General features: G+C 35.6%; 1 protein-coding gene across 4 annotated transcripts in view; it reads left to right on the forward strand.

Moving 5' to 3' along the window:
* PARP4 (poly(ADP-ribose) polymerase family member 4) overlaps positions 1 to 18,439 on the forward strand; it is a 109,198-nt gene that overhangs the window by 77,621 nt on the left and 13,138 nt on the right. For all 4 annotated transcript variants that reach the window (XM_028105053.2, XM_028105012.2, XM_028105034.2 and 1 more), the window contains 2 exons: positions 6,095 to 7,093; positions 8,830 to 8,929. In XM_028105053.2, coding sequence (XP_027960854.1) covers positions 6,095 to 7,093; positions 8,830 to 8,929 — 1,099 coding nt within the window. The remainder of the gene's footprint in view (positions 1 to 6,094; positions 7,094 to 8,829; positions 8,930 to 18,439) is intronic.

Raw genomic sequence — 18,439 nt, forward strand, 5'->3', positions numbered from 1 at the left:
CCTAAAACAATTAAGAAAGAGAAAAGAATAATAAAAATACAACAAATACTGAGGAAAGGAGAGAATCTTATATCCAGATTTACCACATTTATTAGATTCAGATATTCAGTGTTCAAGGGGAAAAATCATAAGGCATACAAAGAAACAGGAAAGTATAGCCCAAAGAAAGAAAAAAATGAAACAATGGGAACTGTCCCTGAAAAAGACAAAATGGCAGATATATTAGACAAAGATTTTAAAACAGTGATCTTAAAGGTCCTCAGAGAACTAAAGGAAGATGTGGAGAAAGTCAAGAAAATGATGAATGAATGAAATGGAAATATCAATAAAGAGACAGAAGACTTAAAAAGAAACCAAGAAGAAATTCTGGAGCTAAAAAGTACAATACCTGAAATGAAAAATTCACTAGAGGGATTCAAAGGCAGATTTAAGCAGGCAGAAGAAAGAAGCAGTGAACTTGAAGATAGGACAGTGGAAGACTTAATATTATTAAAAGTGTCAGTATTAACCAAAGCAATCTATAGATTCAATGCAATCTCTATCAAAAGCTCAGCAATGTTATTGCAGAAATAGAAAAATCCACCCTGGAATTCATATGAAATCTCAAGGTACTCCAAATAGCCAAAACAATCTTGAAAAAGAACAACACTGGAGGACTCACACTTACTGATTTCAAAACTTGCTCCAGTGTTACAGTTATCAAAGCAGTGTGATAGTGGTGTAAAGACAGACTTTTATAGACGAATGGAATAGATTAGAGAGCCCAGAAATAAACCCTTGCCTATGTGGTCAAGTGATTTTTGACAAAGTTACCAAGACCATTCACTGGGGAAAGCACAAATGATGCTGGAAAAACTGGAGATCCACATGCAAAAGAATGATATTGGACCCTTACCTAATATCACATATAGAAATTAACTCAAAATGGATATATGGCCTCAAACAATATAACTCCTAGAAGAAATATAGGACAAATCTTCACCCATTGGATTTAACAATGATCTGGCACAAGTAACAAAAGAAAAAAACAGAGAAATTAGACTTCATGAAAATTTTAAAAATTTTGTACATCAAAAGACACTATCCACAGAATAAAAAGATAACCCACAGATAGGGAGAAAATATTTGAAAGTGATATATCTGAAAGGATTAATATCCAGAACATATAGAACTCCTAAAACTCAACAACAACAAAACAAACAACCCAGTTCAAAAATAGGGCAGGGGCACCTGGGTGGCTCAGTCAGTTTGGCATCTGACTCTTGGTTTTGGCTCAAATCACAATCTCATGGGTTGTGAGAGCAAACCCTATGTCAGGCTCCATGCTCAGCAGGGAGTCTGCTTGAAGATTCTTTCCCTCTGCCCCTCCCCCTTTTTGTCTCTTTCAAATGAAAAATAAATCTTTAAAAACATTTTTTAAAATAGGGCAAAGGACTTGAATAGACATTTCTACAAAGAAGATATATGAATGGTCAGTAAGCACACGAAAAGATGCTCAATAGCAATACAGGCCTTCCTCAAGAAAGAAGAAAAGTCTCAAATACACAACCTAACCTTACACCTAAACAAGCTGGGAAAAGAACAGAAAACAAAGCCTAAATCCAACAGGAGAAAGGAAATAATAATGATTAGAGCAGAAATAAATGATATAGAAATTTAAAAAAAAAACGCAGATCAGTGAAAGTAGGAGCTGGTTCTTTGAAAGAATTAACAACATTGATAAACCCCTAGCCAGATTTATCAAAAAGAAAAGAGAAAGTACCCAAATAAATAAAATCATGAATGAAAGAGGACACATCACAACCAACACCAAAGAAATACAATTACAAGAGAATATTATGAGCAATTATATGCCACAAATTAGGCAATCTGGAAGAAATGGATAAATTCCCAGAAACATATAAACTACCAAATCTGAAACAGGAAGAGATAGAAAATCTGAACAGACCCAAAACCAGCAAAGAAATTGAATCAGTAATCAAAAATCTCCCAAACAAACAAGGGTCCAGGGCCAGATGGCTTCCCAGGGGAATTCTACCAAACATTTTTTTTTTTTTTAAGATTTTACTTATTTATTTGAGAGAGACAGAAAGAGGGAGAGAGCGACATAGTACCAGAAGTCCTAGCCTCAGCAATTAGACAACAAAAAGAAATAAAAGGCATCCCAATCAGCAAGGAAGAAGTCAAACTTTCACTTTTCTCAGACAACATGATACTCTATGTAGGAAACCAGAAAGACTCTACCAAAAAATTACTAGAACTGATACAGGAATTCAGCAAAGTTGCAGGATATAAAATCAACACACAGAAGTCTGTTGCATTTCTGTACACCAATAATGAAGTAGCAGAAAGAGAAATCAAGGATTCAATTCCATTTACAAATTGTACCAAAAACCATAAGACACCTGTGAAAAACCGAACCAAAGAAATAAAAGATCTGTACTCTGAAAACTAACAAATACTAATGAAACAAATTGAAGAAAACCCAAAGAAATGGAAAAAGCATTCCATGCTCATGGATTGGAAGAGACGTCTCCAGAGGCAAGGGAAACAAAAGCAAAAATGAACTATTGGGACTTCATCAAGATAAAAACTTCTGCACAGTGAAGGAAATACTCAACAAAACCAAAAGACAACCAATAGAATGGGAGAATATATTTGCAAATGTCTTATCAGATAAAGGGCTAGTATCCAAAATCTATAAAGAACTTATCAAACTCAACACCCAAAAAACAAATAATCTAATCAAGAAATGGGCAGAATACATGAACAGACATTTCTCCAAAAAAGACATACAAATGGCCAACAGACACATGAAAAAATGCTCAACATCACTCATCATCAGGGAAATACAAATCAAAACCACAATGAGATACCACCTCACACCAGTCAGAGTGGCTGAAATTAACAACTCAGGAAACAACAGATGTTGGCAAGGATGCAGAGAAAAGGAAACTCTTACATTGTTGGTGGGAATGCAAACTGTGCAGCCACTCTGGAAAACAGTATGAAGGTTCCTCAAGAAGTTAAAATAAATTACCCTATGACCAGCAATTACACTATTAGGTATTTACCCAAAGGATACAAACATAGTGATTGGAAGGGGCACCTGCACTACAGTGTTTATAGCAGCAATGTCCACAATAGCCAAACTATGGAAAGACCCCAGATGTCCATTGACAGATGAATGGATCAAGAAGATGTGGTGTGTACACACACACACACACACACACACACACACACACACACACACACACACACTGGAATATTACTCAACCATCAAAAAGAATGAAATCTTGCCATTTGCAATGATGTGTATAAAACCAAAGGGTATTATGCTAAGTGAAGTCAGAGAAAGACAAATACCATATTCTATTTCACTCATATGTGGAATTTAAGAAACAAAACAGATGAACATAGGGGATGGGAAGGAAAAATAAAGAAAAATAGAGGTAGGCAAGCTGTAAGAGATGCTGAACTCTTGGAAACAAACTGAGGGTTGCTGGAGGGAAGGTGGGTAGGAGATAGGGATAACTGGGTGATGGGCATTAAGGAGAGCACTTGATGTGATGAACACTGGGAGTTATATGCAAATGATGAATCACTAAATTCTACCTGAAACTAATAATACAGTATTGTTAACTAAATTGAATTTAAATTAAAAATTAAAAAAAAGAATTCTGCATCAAATTTAGCTGTAAGCCTTACCAATAGTTACAGAAACATTTAGCACTATGACATGTTATTTTTTTAGCTATTTTAATAGTCTTCTATTTTCACTTTTGATAATTAAGCCTCTAAAATTGCAATTGAACCAGCTTTAAACCATCATTATACCATTATTTTTTTATTATAGGAATGAAATTATTGAGACATATTGCATTAATGGTTATAATATAATTATAATATAATTAAACAGATGCACTTTAAAAAAAAAGCATGCTGAACTTACCACTTCTGTTCAACATTGCATAGAAGACTGTAGCTGGTACCTAAAGCAGAAAAATACACACACACACACACACACACACACACACACACACACACATATATACACATGTATATATATATACATATATGTATATATATAAAGCATACATATTGGAAAGGAAGAAGTAGAGCTGTCTTTACTCATAAGCAACCTAATTGTTTCTGTAGAAAATCTTAAAGATTCTATAGAAAGACTAGTAGAACTAATAAGTGCATTTGACAAGGTTATAGGATGCAAGTCAATATTAGAAACCAACTGGATTTCTGTATACTGGCAAAAATCAAAAATTGGAATTTAAAAATCAATACCACTTATAATATCATAGAAAATACGAAATACATAGAATCAAATTTGGCAAAATAAGCAGGACCTGTACACTGAAAATTATAAAACATTGCTGAGAAAATTGAAAGTAATTTACACTATCTGATTTCAAGACTTATTATAAGGCTACAGTAATTAGGAGAGTGTGCCCCTTAAATCAGCTATTTAAAAAAAAAAGAGTAGTCCTTTCCCAACTCAGTCATTTCCAGTATACATTTAAATAATTATACTGCAGAACATATGACAAGACATGTATTTGAAAATAATACTTAAAAACAATGTTTTTCTGGTTAAATTTCTTTTCATTAGATAAGCAAACTGAAAAAAAGCAATAGTGATAGACTAGACCTATTAGATATTAAAGCATTTTATAAAATTACAATAATTAGACACATCAATGGAACAGAAGAGAGGGTCCAGCAATAGATCCTAAAACACATGGGAATTTAGTAGATGATAAAGATGACATTTTAAGTCAATGGGAGGAAACAGAATTATCCAATAAACAGTGTTGGGGAAAGTGGGTAGCTATCTGGAAAGGAATAAAGTTAGTTACATACTTCTCATCTTATACCAGGATAGATTCCAACTGGATGAAAAATTAAATGTAAACAAGAGACCATGAAACAATTTTAAAAAATAAGTAAGAGGAAACTTTTAGGAAGCATAGTCTCTGAATAGGAAAGGTATTTCTAAGCATGATAACAAAACAAAACAATATGAAACAAAAACAAGAAACACAAAGATCAAAAAATTTGACTGCATTAAATCTGCATGACAAAAAGATGATGAATGACATCAAAATACAACTAGAGTGTGATATTAGTGTAAAATAGACATCTGTACCACGGGAACACCACTGAAACATATAACAGTTGGAACAGAGTAGAGAGTCTAGAAAGTTGAAACTTTGAATACCCCTCATTTTATACAAGAGGAAACTCAGGACCATAAAAGTGTCTTGTCCAAAATTTTATAATTAGCAGTATCATAGTGTGTAAATTAGCCCTAAAATAAGCTGATAATTTGAATAAATTATTCTAGTCTTTTATTCTGCTTTACAGCAATATTAAGGAAATGAGACGACTGACAAAAAATTTCAAAAGCTTTAAAGTAACTACATGAATATATCTTTACACCAGACTTTGAACAATATGTAAAACAAAAGGGAGTTAAGGATGCTATGTTACTATTATTATTTGAATGTAAAGTCTTTCTTAAAAAGTTGCAAGTAAATAAAATCCAGTTTTATATGAATTACAAGTCTTTGAGATATTTTGGAAATAATTAGCCTGGCAGCACCTGGCTGGCTCAGTGGATAGAGTATGTGACTCTTGATCTCGGAGTTGTAAATCTGAGCCCCACATTGGGAGTATAGATGACTTAAAAATAAAATCTTTAAAAAAAATAATTAGCCTATAATTTTACCAATGTAAATCAGCTATTTTATTTTCTTTTATTATTTTTTTTAAAAATCAGCTGTTTTTTTTTTAAAGATTTTATTTATTTATTTGACAGAGACAGACAGTGAGAGAGGGAACACAAGCAGGGGGAGTGAGAGAGAGAGAAGCAGGCTTCCCACAGAGCAGGGAGCCCAATGCGGGGCTCGATCCCAGGACCCTGGGATGATGACCTGAGCCGAAGGCAGAGCTTAACTGACTGAGCCACCCAGACGCCCCTACATCTTCTGTCTACCCAGAAGTCAATTCTAGGAAGTATGTTTGGTTGTTTGTTTTATTTTGTGTTTTCCCTTACATTATATTTTTCCCTCTTGGACAGCCTTTTTCAGCATTCTTTGAATGGAATGAAGAACTGCAACAACCACATTTGACTAACAGAAAGTTTAGATCATCTCACCTGGAAGATTCTGAAGATTTTGAAGATAGTTCCCAACTATCAGAAAAACCTTTAACACTCAGCTTTGAATGTGGAGATGGGGAAACGCCATTGGGTTTAAGTCAGATGGATTCATTTAAACGACCACTATGTAGAGATGCCCCTTTCCCAAAACTGGTTGGTTGTTGCAGCATTTCTGCTGCTCGTGGTTCAGCCAGTTTGGAAGATGAGCCCTTTGATGGTTCTGGTTTCCTCCATCCTCCCCGCTCATGTTCTAAGAAGGTTGCTAGGAGTCTCAAACAGTTTGGTCCATCTAAGAATGACCAAGACCTTCAAGCTGACTATTTGGGTGACATTACCCCTGTGTCATGTACCCCTTTCAGACTGCCTCCCCCATGTCTTGGTTCCTTTGCTTTTTCTGCTCTTACAAGTACCTCATTTAACTCCAGAGAGGTTAATCTACCTGAAACTTATCAAGACCATAAGACTGACAATTCTGCTAGCATTTTCCCTAAATTGGACTCTCCCATGCAGCCAAATATTCTTCTGCCTCCTCATAGAGTTAGTTCTGCTGGTCCATCCAGAGGGTTTGACGTTCATTCCCTTTCTTGTTCTCCTCTTTATTTTCAAAATTCTCCAGTTCATTTCAGAGCCAGTTACAAGCCACCAATAGATCTGTTTGCTAACACTGAATTGGAGGGTTCTCTCCGTACAGATCTCTCTGCCGAAATTTCATTATCTGCTTCAAGTAACGGAAGATTTTCTGAAACAGAAAATAATGAAACACCAAAATTTCTGGGAAGTCGTTTTTTTAAAAGAAAAAAAGTGGCAAAATCTGATATAACAGGAAGTGACTTTACTGAAAGCTTTCAGGCACAAAAAGATGAACAGAGCTGGATGAATTTTGTGCCTTGGACTGAACTCTTCAGGCTACAAACTGAGGTATTAGTCTTATTTATCCTTAAGTCTATGGTTAATTAGCTTCAGAGTTCAGAACGGAGCTATTCAAAGTAGCTGGTCATTGAAATGTTTACCAGGGCACTACTGAGGTAAGTGACTGGTGGAAGAATGTAAATCAACACGCTGCTTCCTTCATTGAGAAAATCTTGCTTAAAAAAAGTCATTGAACAATACAGTGTGCTTGATGGCGGTATTTATCTATTTTTAATTGTTAGTCCAGAATATCATGCAAGTGAATGTTAATATTCCTCAGTTGAAAATTAGCATCCCTGAATGGGTTATGGGGTAACACCTTGATTTCCTAGCTTCTAGAACAGATAGATGAATTGCAATCATGTAAACTTCCCATTGTGAAATAAAGAACAAGTATAAGTATATTCTGATTGTTTTCACATATGGTCTTGGGAATATTACTCAACATGTAAGACTGTGTTAAAGATTATCATTCCATTTGTGTAGCTAATAAACATTCAATAAATATAATTCCTGCACTGGTACTAAGACCCAGTCTCACACGTGTAATTATGTGTTTTGATATAAAGTAGTTTAGTGAAGTGGAAAAGCAGCTTGATTTAGTGTGAGACTAAATTTGAGCCTCAGTCCTACTTCTTTGTGATTTAAGACAAGTCAGATAACCTTTCTCAGTCTTAGTTTCTTCACCCATATACTGGGGATAATAATAGTGTCTGCCTCCTAGAGTGGTTTTGAGGTTTAAACGAGATAATAACAGCTGGCCAGCTTTTTTTTTTTTTAACCTGAAAGAATGTACATGAAAGCAGTGTTGGAAGCAGTATAGCAGATACTGCTATCTATGGGCCCTGGAGCCAGACTGTTGGGGCTTAAATTGTGCCTCCACTGCTTGTTAGCTGTGTGACTTTGAACAGGTTGCTTTAACTTCTCTGTGCCTCAGTATTCTCATCTGAAAAGTGGTTCTCATCTGCAAAAGGTATAGTAATGGCCTCTGCACAAGAAGTGGCTAAAAAGATTTTTTTTAAAAAACCAGGCACCCAGAACTAGTTCAACACTAGTTAGCATATATCACTGCTATTATTTTTCAAATTATTGCCATAGAGTCTGTGTATCTGCCTATGACTTCACCCTCCTTTCTGCTTCCTGTATTATTTCCCCTGAGACCTGGAGTCGATCTACTTCAAGTTCAAGATCCCCATGGCTTGAGATCCCCATGAGGCTTACAACTCCTCATAATATGTAAAAAACATCAGCCTTAAAAGTTAGCTGAGGTGGGCAGGGGACAGTGAGAATAAATAAGGTAGTTTTAAAAAGCATATTTACCATAACAATTTTATATTTAGTAAAAAAATGTCATTTTCATATTTCACACATCATAAAGGCACATTTTTAATGTTGCTCAAAAGGAATCACGCTACTTAAAAGTTTGAGAAACATCAGTTCAAAGCATTACTAGAAGAAAAAAATGCATAACACCATTTTTAAAAATCCTTACACATGAGCCTCTTTCCATACTTTTTGTAAGTGCTACCTGATACATAACATCCATAGTATTTTTGAGATTCCCAAAAATATTGTCACTAGTATATGAAGAACTTCCATTTTAAGAATAAAAATAATAAAAATTTTTGATAATAAAATTTTTAGAAATGTCTTAAACTGAATTGAAATAATTGGAAACATTTATTAAGTTCTTATGTATGTGAATAAATTTCAATAATGTGGCTTAAATTTGTTTTATTTTATAGGATGGCTTCTGGAAACTTACGCCAGAACTGGGATTTATATTAAACCTTAATACAAATATTTTAAACAGCTTTCTTGAACAAAAAGGCATTCGATCTCTGGGTAAGTCACCATTTTTCTATTAATTAAATGGCATGCTCTTAATTGTAAATTTTGTTGTAAACTAGTGTACTAATATGATAATTATGTAAGTTACATATGAATGGAATTTTATTTGTTAACCATCAAGGAAACAGAGGACTAACTTATAGTCATATCTTTATCAATAATTAGGGTATTGCCTGTGCAAATTAATTAGCATAAGTAGCAGTAACTTCTATTTTAAAAATCCAACATTTCAGTAGCTTAACATAAAGATTATTTTCTTGCCCATATCACAGTAAAATAGTGGTCAGCAGAAAATTCCACTCCAGGTTGTCATTTAGAGACCCAGGCTCCTTCCATATTGTGGCTCAACCATTATCAAAAGTCTCTTTGAAATTACTCTGGTAAAAAGAAAAGAAGAAAATTGCTCTGGCATCACCTACCTGGTAGATAGGAGGAGAAAAGAGAAAATGTGGCAGGATCTAGTAACAGAACTCCATCCAGACACAAGAAGGCTGGGAAATGTACTTTAACTTTGTGTTAAGGAAGAGAAAACAGCTTTTATGAGCATCTAGTCAGTCTTTACCGGAGCAAGTTCAACGTCTATGGACCTGTTTCTTGTCATGATAATGAAGGGGATGGATGAGCAAGTAGTTTAAAGGTGAAATGCTAGTCCTAGGTTAAGAGATTTTTTAAAAATTTTTTTGAGATTTTTTTTTTAATAAAATAAACATTTTATTAAACAACTAGTCAGTATTCATTGAACAGCAATGTCTAACTACCCTGCCATCTCCTCAAAAAATGTCAGGGTTTTCATACTCCAGGCTTATCCGAGGGTTAGCAGATCTTTTTTTGACTTGCACTATACTAAAAAGAAATGATGAATATCTGCATGAGGATAATTGTAGTTCCTGGAATGATAAAAGAGATTGTATCAGACTAACTCTCCTACCAAAAACATTTCTTTACCCCAGACAAAATATTTTAAAACCACTCCTTTAAGACCTGTAATGCAATAAAAAAAACAAGCAGAAACCAAAGGGTACAAAATCCCCCCAAAAAAAGAAGAAAATGAGGTGAGCTCCACATTTATCCAGCTGTTCAAAGGTACTTCTCAGTTCATGAGGCACTTGAGAGGTTAGAACTGAAACAGAAAGTCTTAATGGGATATTGACAAAGGGGTCAGAGTTCAAGGCTGCCAGAGTAGCTGGAAATTAAGGGTGAAAAACCTAGAAAGGAGTGAGCCATGGAGCAGGGAGCTCTGAAATCTGCATACAAATTCCCTCAGATCATTGGTTCTCCCCTAACCCATATATACACAGGGTGTGACTTCAAGGAATCCAGAAAAAAGCAACAACTAGAAAGAAAGAGTAGAGCAGAGATTTCGGCTGCTGCCAAGTTTTGGGGAGACAGAATTTGGCATTTGAATTATAGCAAGTTAGAATTTATAAACATCTCAAGTTTTCCACTAAAACTCAAAAAGGGTCAAAAGAACCATAAATCATGATCAAAGACTACCACAGGATGAAGGGGAAATACGAAATAGGCCCACCCTAACAAAACCTAAAACAAAGCTTTCAAAGGATACACCAGAACAAAACTCAACACTCTTTAGAATAAGATAGCATAATCCAGAGTCTCCACAATTTTCACAGTACAATCTAGAATGAAAATTTAATAACATACAAAGAAGCAGGAAAATATGACTTATAATCTAGGGGAAAATGGACTACAGATGCTGACCTACAGATGCCCCTGATGTTGGAATTAGCAGACAAGGATTTAAACTGCTATTATAAATACAGTAAAGGATTTATCAGAAAAGAAGAACAGAATGGGTGAACAAATGCGAGGATCTCAGCAAATAGATGGAAACTATAAGAATCAAATGAAAATCCTAGAACTGGAAAATATGGTATCTTCAATGAAAGGGTCATTGGATGGGCTTAGTAGCAGAATGTACAAAACAAAACAAAAAAAGATCATGTAACTTAAATTACAATAATATAAAGTGGTAATAAAAATTACCCAAACTGAAGCATAGAAAAAAAATAGAATGAAAAAAGAAGAGAATCCAGGACATGTGGAATGATATCAAAAGGTTTTACATTTGTGTAATTGGGATCCCAAAAGGAAAGAGAGTAAATAGAAAAATGTTTGAATAAATAATAACTGAATTTTTTCTAAAATTGTTGAAAGACATCCAACTTAAAGATCTGAGAAATTCAACAGAACTTCAGGCAGGATAAATACAAATAGAACCACATTTAAGTAGACCAGAATCAAACTGCTGAAAACCACAGATAAATCTTTTTTATTTTATTTTATTTTATTTTATTATGTTAGTCACCAAACATCATTAGTTTTTTTGTTGTTGTTTTTTTTAAGATTTTATTTATTTGACAGAGAGAGACAGAACACAAGCAGAGAGAGTGGGAGAGGGAGAAGCAGGCTTCTCGGTGAGCAGGGAGCCCGATGAGGGGCTTGATCCCAGGACCCTGGGATCATGACCTGAGCTGAAGGCAGATGCTTAATGACTGAGCCACCCAGGCGCCCCCATCATTAGCTTTTGATGTGGTGATCCACGATCCATTGTTTTTGTATAACACCCAGTGCTCCATGCAGTACATGCCCCCCTTAATACACATCACTGGGATAACCCATCCCTCTACCCCCGTCCCCTCTGAAACCCTGTTTGTTTCTCAGAGTCCATAGTCTCTCACGGTTCATCTCTCCCTCCGATTTCCCCAACCACAGATAAATCTTAAAGCAGACAGAAAACAAGGACACATTAGAGTCAGGAGAACATCTATAAGAATTTTTTTTTCTTTTTATTTGACAGAGAGAGACAGAGAGAGGGAACACAAGCAGGGGGAGTGGGAGAGGGAGAAGCAGGCCTCCCGTGGAGCTGGGAGCCCGATGTGGGGCTTGATCCCAGGACTCTGGGATCATGACCTGAGCCGAAGGCAGATGCTTAACAACTGAGCCACCCACATGCCACGAGACAGATTTTTTTTTATTTTTTTTATTTTTAATCTTTTTTTTAACGATTTTATTTATTAGAGAGAGAGAGTACAAGCAGGTGGAATAGCAGGCAGAGGGAGAGGGAGAGGGAGAAGCAGGCTCCCTGCAGAGCAAGGAGCCGGATGCGGGACTCAATCCCAGGACCCTGGGATCATGACCTGAGCTGAAGGCAGTCGCTTAAGCAACTGAGCCACCCAGGCACCCCAGATTTTTTTTTAAAGTAGGCTCCACAGTGGAGCCCAACACAGGGCTTGAACTCATGACCCTGAGCTCAAGACTCAAGTCCAGAACAAGAGTTGGACACTCAACCAACTGAGCCACCCAGGCACCCCAACATCTATAAGAATTATTTCACATCAGAAATAATGGAAGCTAGGGGCACCCAGGTGGTTCAGTTGGTTAAGCGGCTGCCTTCAGCTTAGGTCATGATCTCAGGGTCCTGGGATCGAGGCCCATGTCCATCTCTCTGCTCAGTGAGAAGCCTGGTTCTCCCTCTCCCTCTGCCTGCTGCTCCAACTGCTTGTGCGCTCTCTCTCTCTCAAATAAATAAATAAAATCTTAAAAAAAAAAAGAATGGAAACTAAAAGGTAATCGAATAATATCTTTAAAGTGCTGAAAGAAAAAGCCCTATAAACTAAGAACTCTATATCCAGCAGAAAAGATCCTTTAAAAATAAAGGAGAGGGACACTTGGGTGGCTCAGTTAAGCATCTCCCTTCGGCTGGGATCGTGATCCTGGAGTCCTGGGATCAGTGGGGCTCCTTGCTCTGCAGGGAGCCTGCGTCTCCTTCTGCTTGCTTCTCCCTCTGCCTGCTGCTCCCCCTGCTTGTGCACTTGTGCTCTCTCTCTCTCTCTCTCTGGCAAATAAATAAAATCTTTAAGAAACATAAATAAAAAATAAAAATAAAGGAGGCTTTTTTCCATAATCATAAATACAGAGAACAAATTGGCAGTTGCCAGAGGGAACAGGGTTGGAAGGGACGGGCAAATAGGTGAAGAGTATTAAGAGGTACAAATTTCCAGTTATAAAGATATAATAATGGGGATGAAAAGTATAGCATAGGGAATATTAGTCATAATATTGTAATAACATTGTATGATGACAGGTGGTAATTACATCTATGATTGTGAGCGTAGTATAATGTATAGAATTATTAAATCACTATGTTGTGCACCTGTAACTAATATAACACTGTATGTCAAGTATACCTTAGTTTAAAAAAGAAAACACTAAAAACAAGTAACTAAAATGTATCTATCTATATATATATGTATGTATTCAGATTAACAAAAAACCTGAAAAAAAGAAGAAATGAAGGAAATTAACAAAAGTCAAACAAAAGCTGAGACAATGTCAAAGGACATAAGGTCAAAATACAAAAATCAATTTTAATTTCATGTACTAGCCACAAATACTTGGAAAATACAATTTTAAAATACCATTTATAATGGTATTAAAAACATCAAATGCTTAACAATAATTTTTTTAAAAGATATGCAAGATTTCTAAAATGAAAACTACAAAACATTATTGAATTTTTTTTTAAAGATTTTATTTATTTGAGAGAGAGTGAGAGAGCACAAAGCAGGGGGAGTGGCAGAGGGAGCGGCAGAGGAAGGGGCAGAGGGAGAAGGAAAAGCAGGCTCTCTGCTGAGCAAGGAGCACAATGTGGGACTTGATCCCAGGACCCTGGGATCATGATCTGAGCTGAAGGCAGGCTTAACTGACTGAGCCACCCAGGTGCCCCAATTGAGAGAATTCTTAAAAGATTAAGATAAATGGAGAAAAATTTTAAGGTAATGGGATTAGAAAACTAAAAATGTAAAGATGTCAGTTCTCCCCAGTTGATCTATAGATTCAATGTTGTGAACAACCATGCCCACAAATTTGATAATCTAGATAAAATGGACTGATTCCTCGAAAGATAGTATCTGCCAAAACTCACACAAGAAGAAATGGAAAATATGAATAGACCTGTATCTACTAAAGAAATTGAATCAATAATTAATAACCTTCCAAAACATAAAGCACCAGTCCCAGATGAGTTCACTGGTGAATTCTACCAAACATTTAAAGAAGAAATTATACTAAGTCTCTATAATGTCTTTCAGAGTAGAGAAGCAGTGGGAATAATTCCTAACTCATTCTATAAGGGCAGCATTACCCTATTACTAAAACTAGACAAAGACATTACAAGAGAAGAAAACTACAAACCAGTATCTCTTAGTAACATAGATGCAAAAATCCTCAACAGAATATTAGGAAGTTGGATCCAAAAAAGTATAAAAAGAACATCATGACCAAGTGGGATTTATCACAGGTATACAAGTCTGGTTCAACATTAGGATATCAATTAATGTGATCCATTACATCAACAAACTAAAAATGAAAAATCACATGATCATATCAATAGATTCAGAAAAAGCATTTGAGAAGATCGAACACTCATTGATGCTAAAAACTCTCAGTAAACAATGAACAGAGAATCTCAACAGAGTAAAGACTGTAGAAAAAAAAAACTATAGCTAATATTATACTTAATGGTGAGAAACTAGAAGCTTTTCCATGAAGATCGGGTAGAAGGCAAAGATTGCCCCTCTCTTCACTCCTTTTTAATATTGTACTAAAAGTCCTTGCTAATGCAATAAGGCAAGAAAAGGAAGTAAAAGATATATAGACAAGGAAGGAAAAAATTAAAATTTTCTTTGTTTCGAGATGATATCATTGACTATGTTGAAAATTCAAAAGAATCAACATAAAACCCTTGAAATGTAACTGAAATTAAAATGAAAACTTCAAAAAGGTTTTAATTAGATTTGCAAGTAACGTAAAAAAAATTATTGAAACTAGTGAATAATTATACCAAGCTTGCAGGATACAGGTTAATATACAAAAGCCAATTGCTTACCTATATTCCAACAAAGAAAAAATGGAATTTAAAATTAAAAACACAGTATCATTTATATTAGCACCCTCAAAAATGAAACACATAGATATAAATGTAATAAAATATGTATAAGAGCCATATGAAAAAAAATGACAAATCTGATCAAAGAAGAGCTAAATAAATGGATTGATTTTCCATGTTCATAGATAGGAAAACTCAGTATTGTCAAGATTGATCTACAGTTCGGGGCGCCTGGGTGGCTCAGTTGTTAAGTGTCTGCCTTTGGCTCAAGTCATGATCCCAGGGTCCTGGGATCAAGCCCTGCATCGGGCTCCCTGCTTGGCAGGAAGCCTGCTTCTCCCTCTCCCACTCCCCCTGCTTGTGTTTCCTCTCTCGCTGTGTCTCTCTCTGTCTCTGTCAAATAAATAAATAAAAATCTTAAAAAAAAAAAAAAGATTGATCTACAGTTCAATGGAATACCAATCTAAATCCCAGGAAGTTATTTTATGGATATGGACAAACAGATTCTAAAGTTTATATGGAGAGGCAAAAGACCTAGACTAGCCAAAACAATATTGAAGAAGAAAGTTGGAGGACTGATGCTATGCAACTTAAAGACTTACTATAAAGCTGTAGTAATCAAGACAGTGTGGTATTGATGACAGTATAGACAATTAGATCAATGGAACAGAAGAAAGAGCCCAGAAAAAGATTCACTGCAATCCCAGGGTACAATTTTATACAAACTGACAAGCTGATTTTAAAATTTATATGAAAATGCAAAAAACCTTAAAATAATCAAGATAATCTTGTGGTAGAAGAAGACAGTAGGAGTGCACAAATTTAAGACTATAAGCCAGTATGGTATTGACATAAAAATAGATAAGTAGACTAATGGAACACAATAGAAAGTCCAGATAGAGACCTGCATATTTAGTCCACTGATTTTCTTCAAAGACACCAGTGAAATTAATGGGAAAGGAAAGACTTTTCAAAACTGATACTAGAAAAATTGGATTTTCAAGTGGAAAAAGAACCTCAACCCTTACTTCATGCCATACTCAAAAATTAATTTGAGGGGCACCTGGGTGGCTCAGTCAGTTAAGCATCTGCCTTCAGCTCAGGTCATGATCCCAGGGTCCTGGGATTAAGCCCCTCATTGGGCTCCCTGCTCAGCGAGGAGCCTGCTTCTCCTTCTCCTTCTGCCTGCTGCTCCCCCTACTTGTTCTCTCTCTCTCTGTCTATCTAATTAATAAATAAAATCTTTAGGGGCTCCTGGGTGGCTCAGTCATTAAGCATCTGCCTTCAGGGCTCAGGTCACGATCCCAGGGTCCTGGGATCGAACCCCACATCAGGCTCCCTGCTCTGTGGGAACCCTGCTTCTCCCTCTCCCACTCCCCCTGCTTGTGTTCCCTCTCTATCTCTGTGTCTCTCTCTGTCAAATAAATAAAATCTTTAAAAAAATAAAATCTTTAAAAAAAATTACTTTGAGATAGAACATAGACCTAAATGTAGAACTATAATACTTCTAGAGGATACAAGAAAAGTGGAAAATTTACAAATATGTGGAGGTTAAACAACATGTTACTGAATAACCCATGGGTAAAAGCAGAAATCAAAAGAGAAATTAAAAAATACTTGAGCTAAATGAAAATGGAAATACAATATACCAAAACATGGGATGTGGCAGAAGCAACTCTAAGAGGGAAGTTTATAGCTATAAACAAAAGATCTCAAATAAACAACCTAACTTTACACTGCAAGGAACTAGGAAAAGAAAAACTAAACCCAAGGTTAGTAGAAGGAAGAAAATAACAAATTTCAGAGTGGAAAAAAATGAAATAGAGACTAAAAAGATAATCGAAATGATCAATGAGGGGCACCTGGGTGGCTCAGTCATTAAGTGTCTGCCTTTGGCTCAGGTCATGATCCCAGGGTCCTGGGATCAAGCCCCGCATCGGGCTCCCTGCTCCACGGGAAGCCTGCTTCTCCCTCTCACACTCCCCCTGTTTGTGTTCCCTCTCTCGCTGTCTCTCTGTGTCAAATAAATAAATACAATCTTTAAAAAAAAAGATCAATGAAACAAGAGCTATTTTTTAAAAGATAAACAAAATAGACAAACCTTTAGCTAGATTCACCAAGATAAAATAGACTCAAATAAAATCAGACATGAAAGAGACATTGCTGTTGATAGCATAGAAATCTAAAGGGTCATAAGAGACTACTATGAAGAATTATATGCAAACATATTAGACAAGCTAGAAGAAATGGATAGATTCCTAGAAACATGCAACCCACCAAGACTGAGTCATGAAGAAATATAAAATTTGAACAGACTCATTAACAGTAAGGAGGTTGAATCAGGAACCAAAAACCTCCCAACAAACAAAAGTTCAGGACCAGATGGCTTCACCGTGAATTTTACCAAACATTTAAAGAATTAGTACCAATCCTTCAAATTCTTCCAAAATGTACAAGAGGAAGGAACACTTCGAAACTCATTTTATGAGGCCACCATTCATCTGATACCAAAACCAGACAAAGACACTACAAGAAAAGAAAATTACAGGCCAATATCCTGATGATTAAAGATGCAAAAAATCTTCAACAAAATATTAGAAACTCAAATTCAACAATACATTAAAAGTTTCATGATCAAGTGGGATTTATTCCAGGGATGCAAGAATGGTTCAACATCTGCAAATTAATTAATATATCACATTAACAAAATGAAGGCTAAAAAAATCACATGATCATTTCAGTAGATGCAGAAAAAACATTTGGCAATTTATTTTTATCATTTATATTAAAAATAAAAAACCTCTCAACAAAGTGGGTATAGAGGAAATGTACCTCAGCATAATAAAGGCCATACCTGACAAGCCCACAGCTAACATAATATTCAATAGTGAAAAACAGAAAGCTTTTCCTCTAAGAGCAGAAACAAGACAAGGATGCCCACTATCCCCATTTTTATTCAACATAGTATTGGAGGTCCTAGTCAGAAAGGGGTCCTAGGCAAGAAAAAGAAATAAAAGGCATCAAATCAGAAAGGAAGAAGTGCAACTGTTGCTATTTGCAAATGACATGGTAATACATATAGAAAACCCTAAAGACTCTACCAAAAAACTGTTAGAATTAATAAACACATTCAGGAAAATTGCAGGATACAAATAGTGAGCTGATAGTGAGCTATCAGAAAAAGATTTTAAGAAAATAATCCCATTTACAATTGTATCAGAAAGAATAAAATACCTAGGAATAAATATAACCAAGGAGGTGAAAGACCTATACGTAAAAACTGTAAGATATTGATGGAAAAAAATGACACAAATAAATAGAAAGATATTCCATGCTCTTGGATTGGAATATTGCTTAAATGTTCATACTACCCAAAGCAACCTACAGATTCAGTGCAATCCTTATCAAAATTCCAATGGCATTCTTCACAGAAATAGAACAAACAATCCTAAAATTTGTACGGAACCTCACACACACACACGCACACAAGAAAAGCAAAAAAAAAAAAAAAAAAAATCCAAAAGAAGCTGGGTTTTTTAAAAGATTAATAAAAATCATAAAGTTCTTGCATGAGTGAACAAGAAAAGAGAGATAGA

Source organism: Eumetopias jubatus, unplaced genomic scaffold (genome assembly GCF_037043125.1).
Source record: "Eumetopias jubatus isolate StellerSeaLion01/CBP00866 unplaced genomic scaffold, mEumJub1_p1.0 scaffold_3, whole genome shotgun sequence".
Classification (NCBI taxonomy): Eukaryota; Metazoa; Chordata; class Mammalia; order Carnivora; family Otariidae; genus Eumetopias; species Eumetopias jubatus.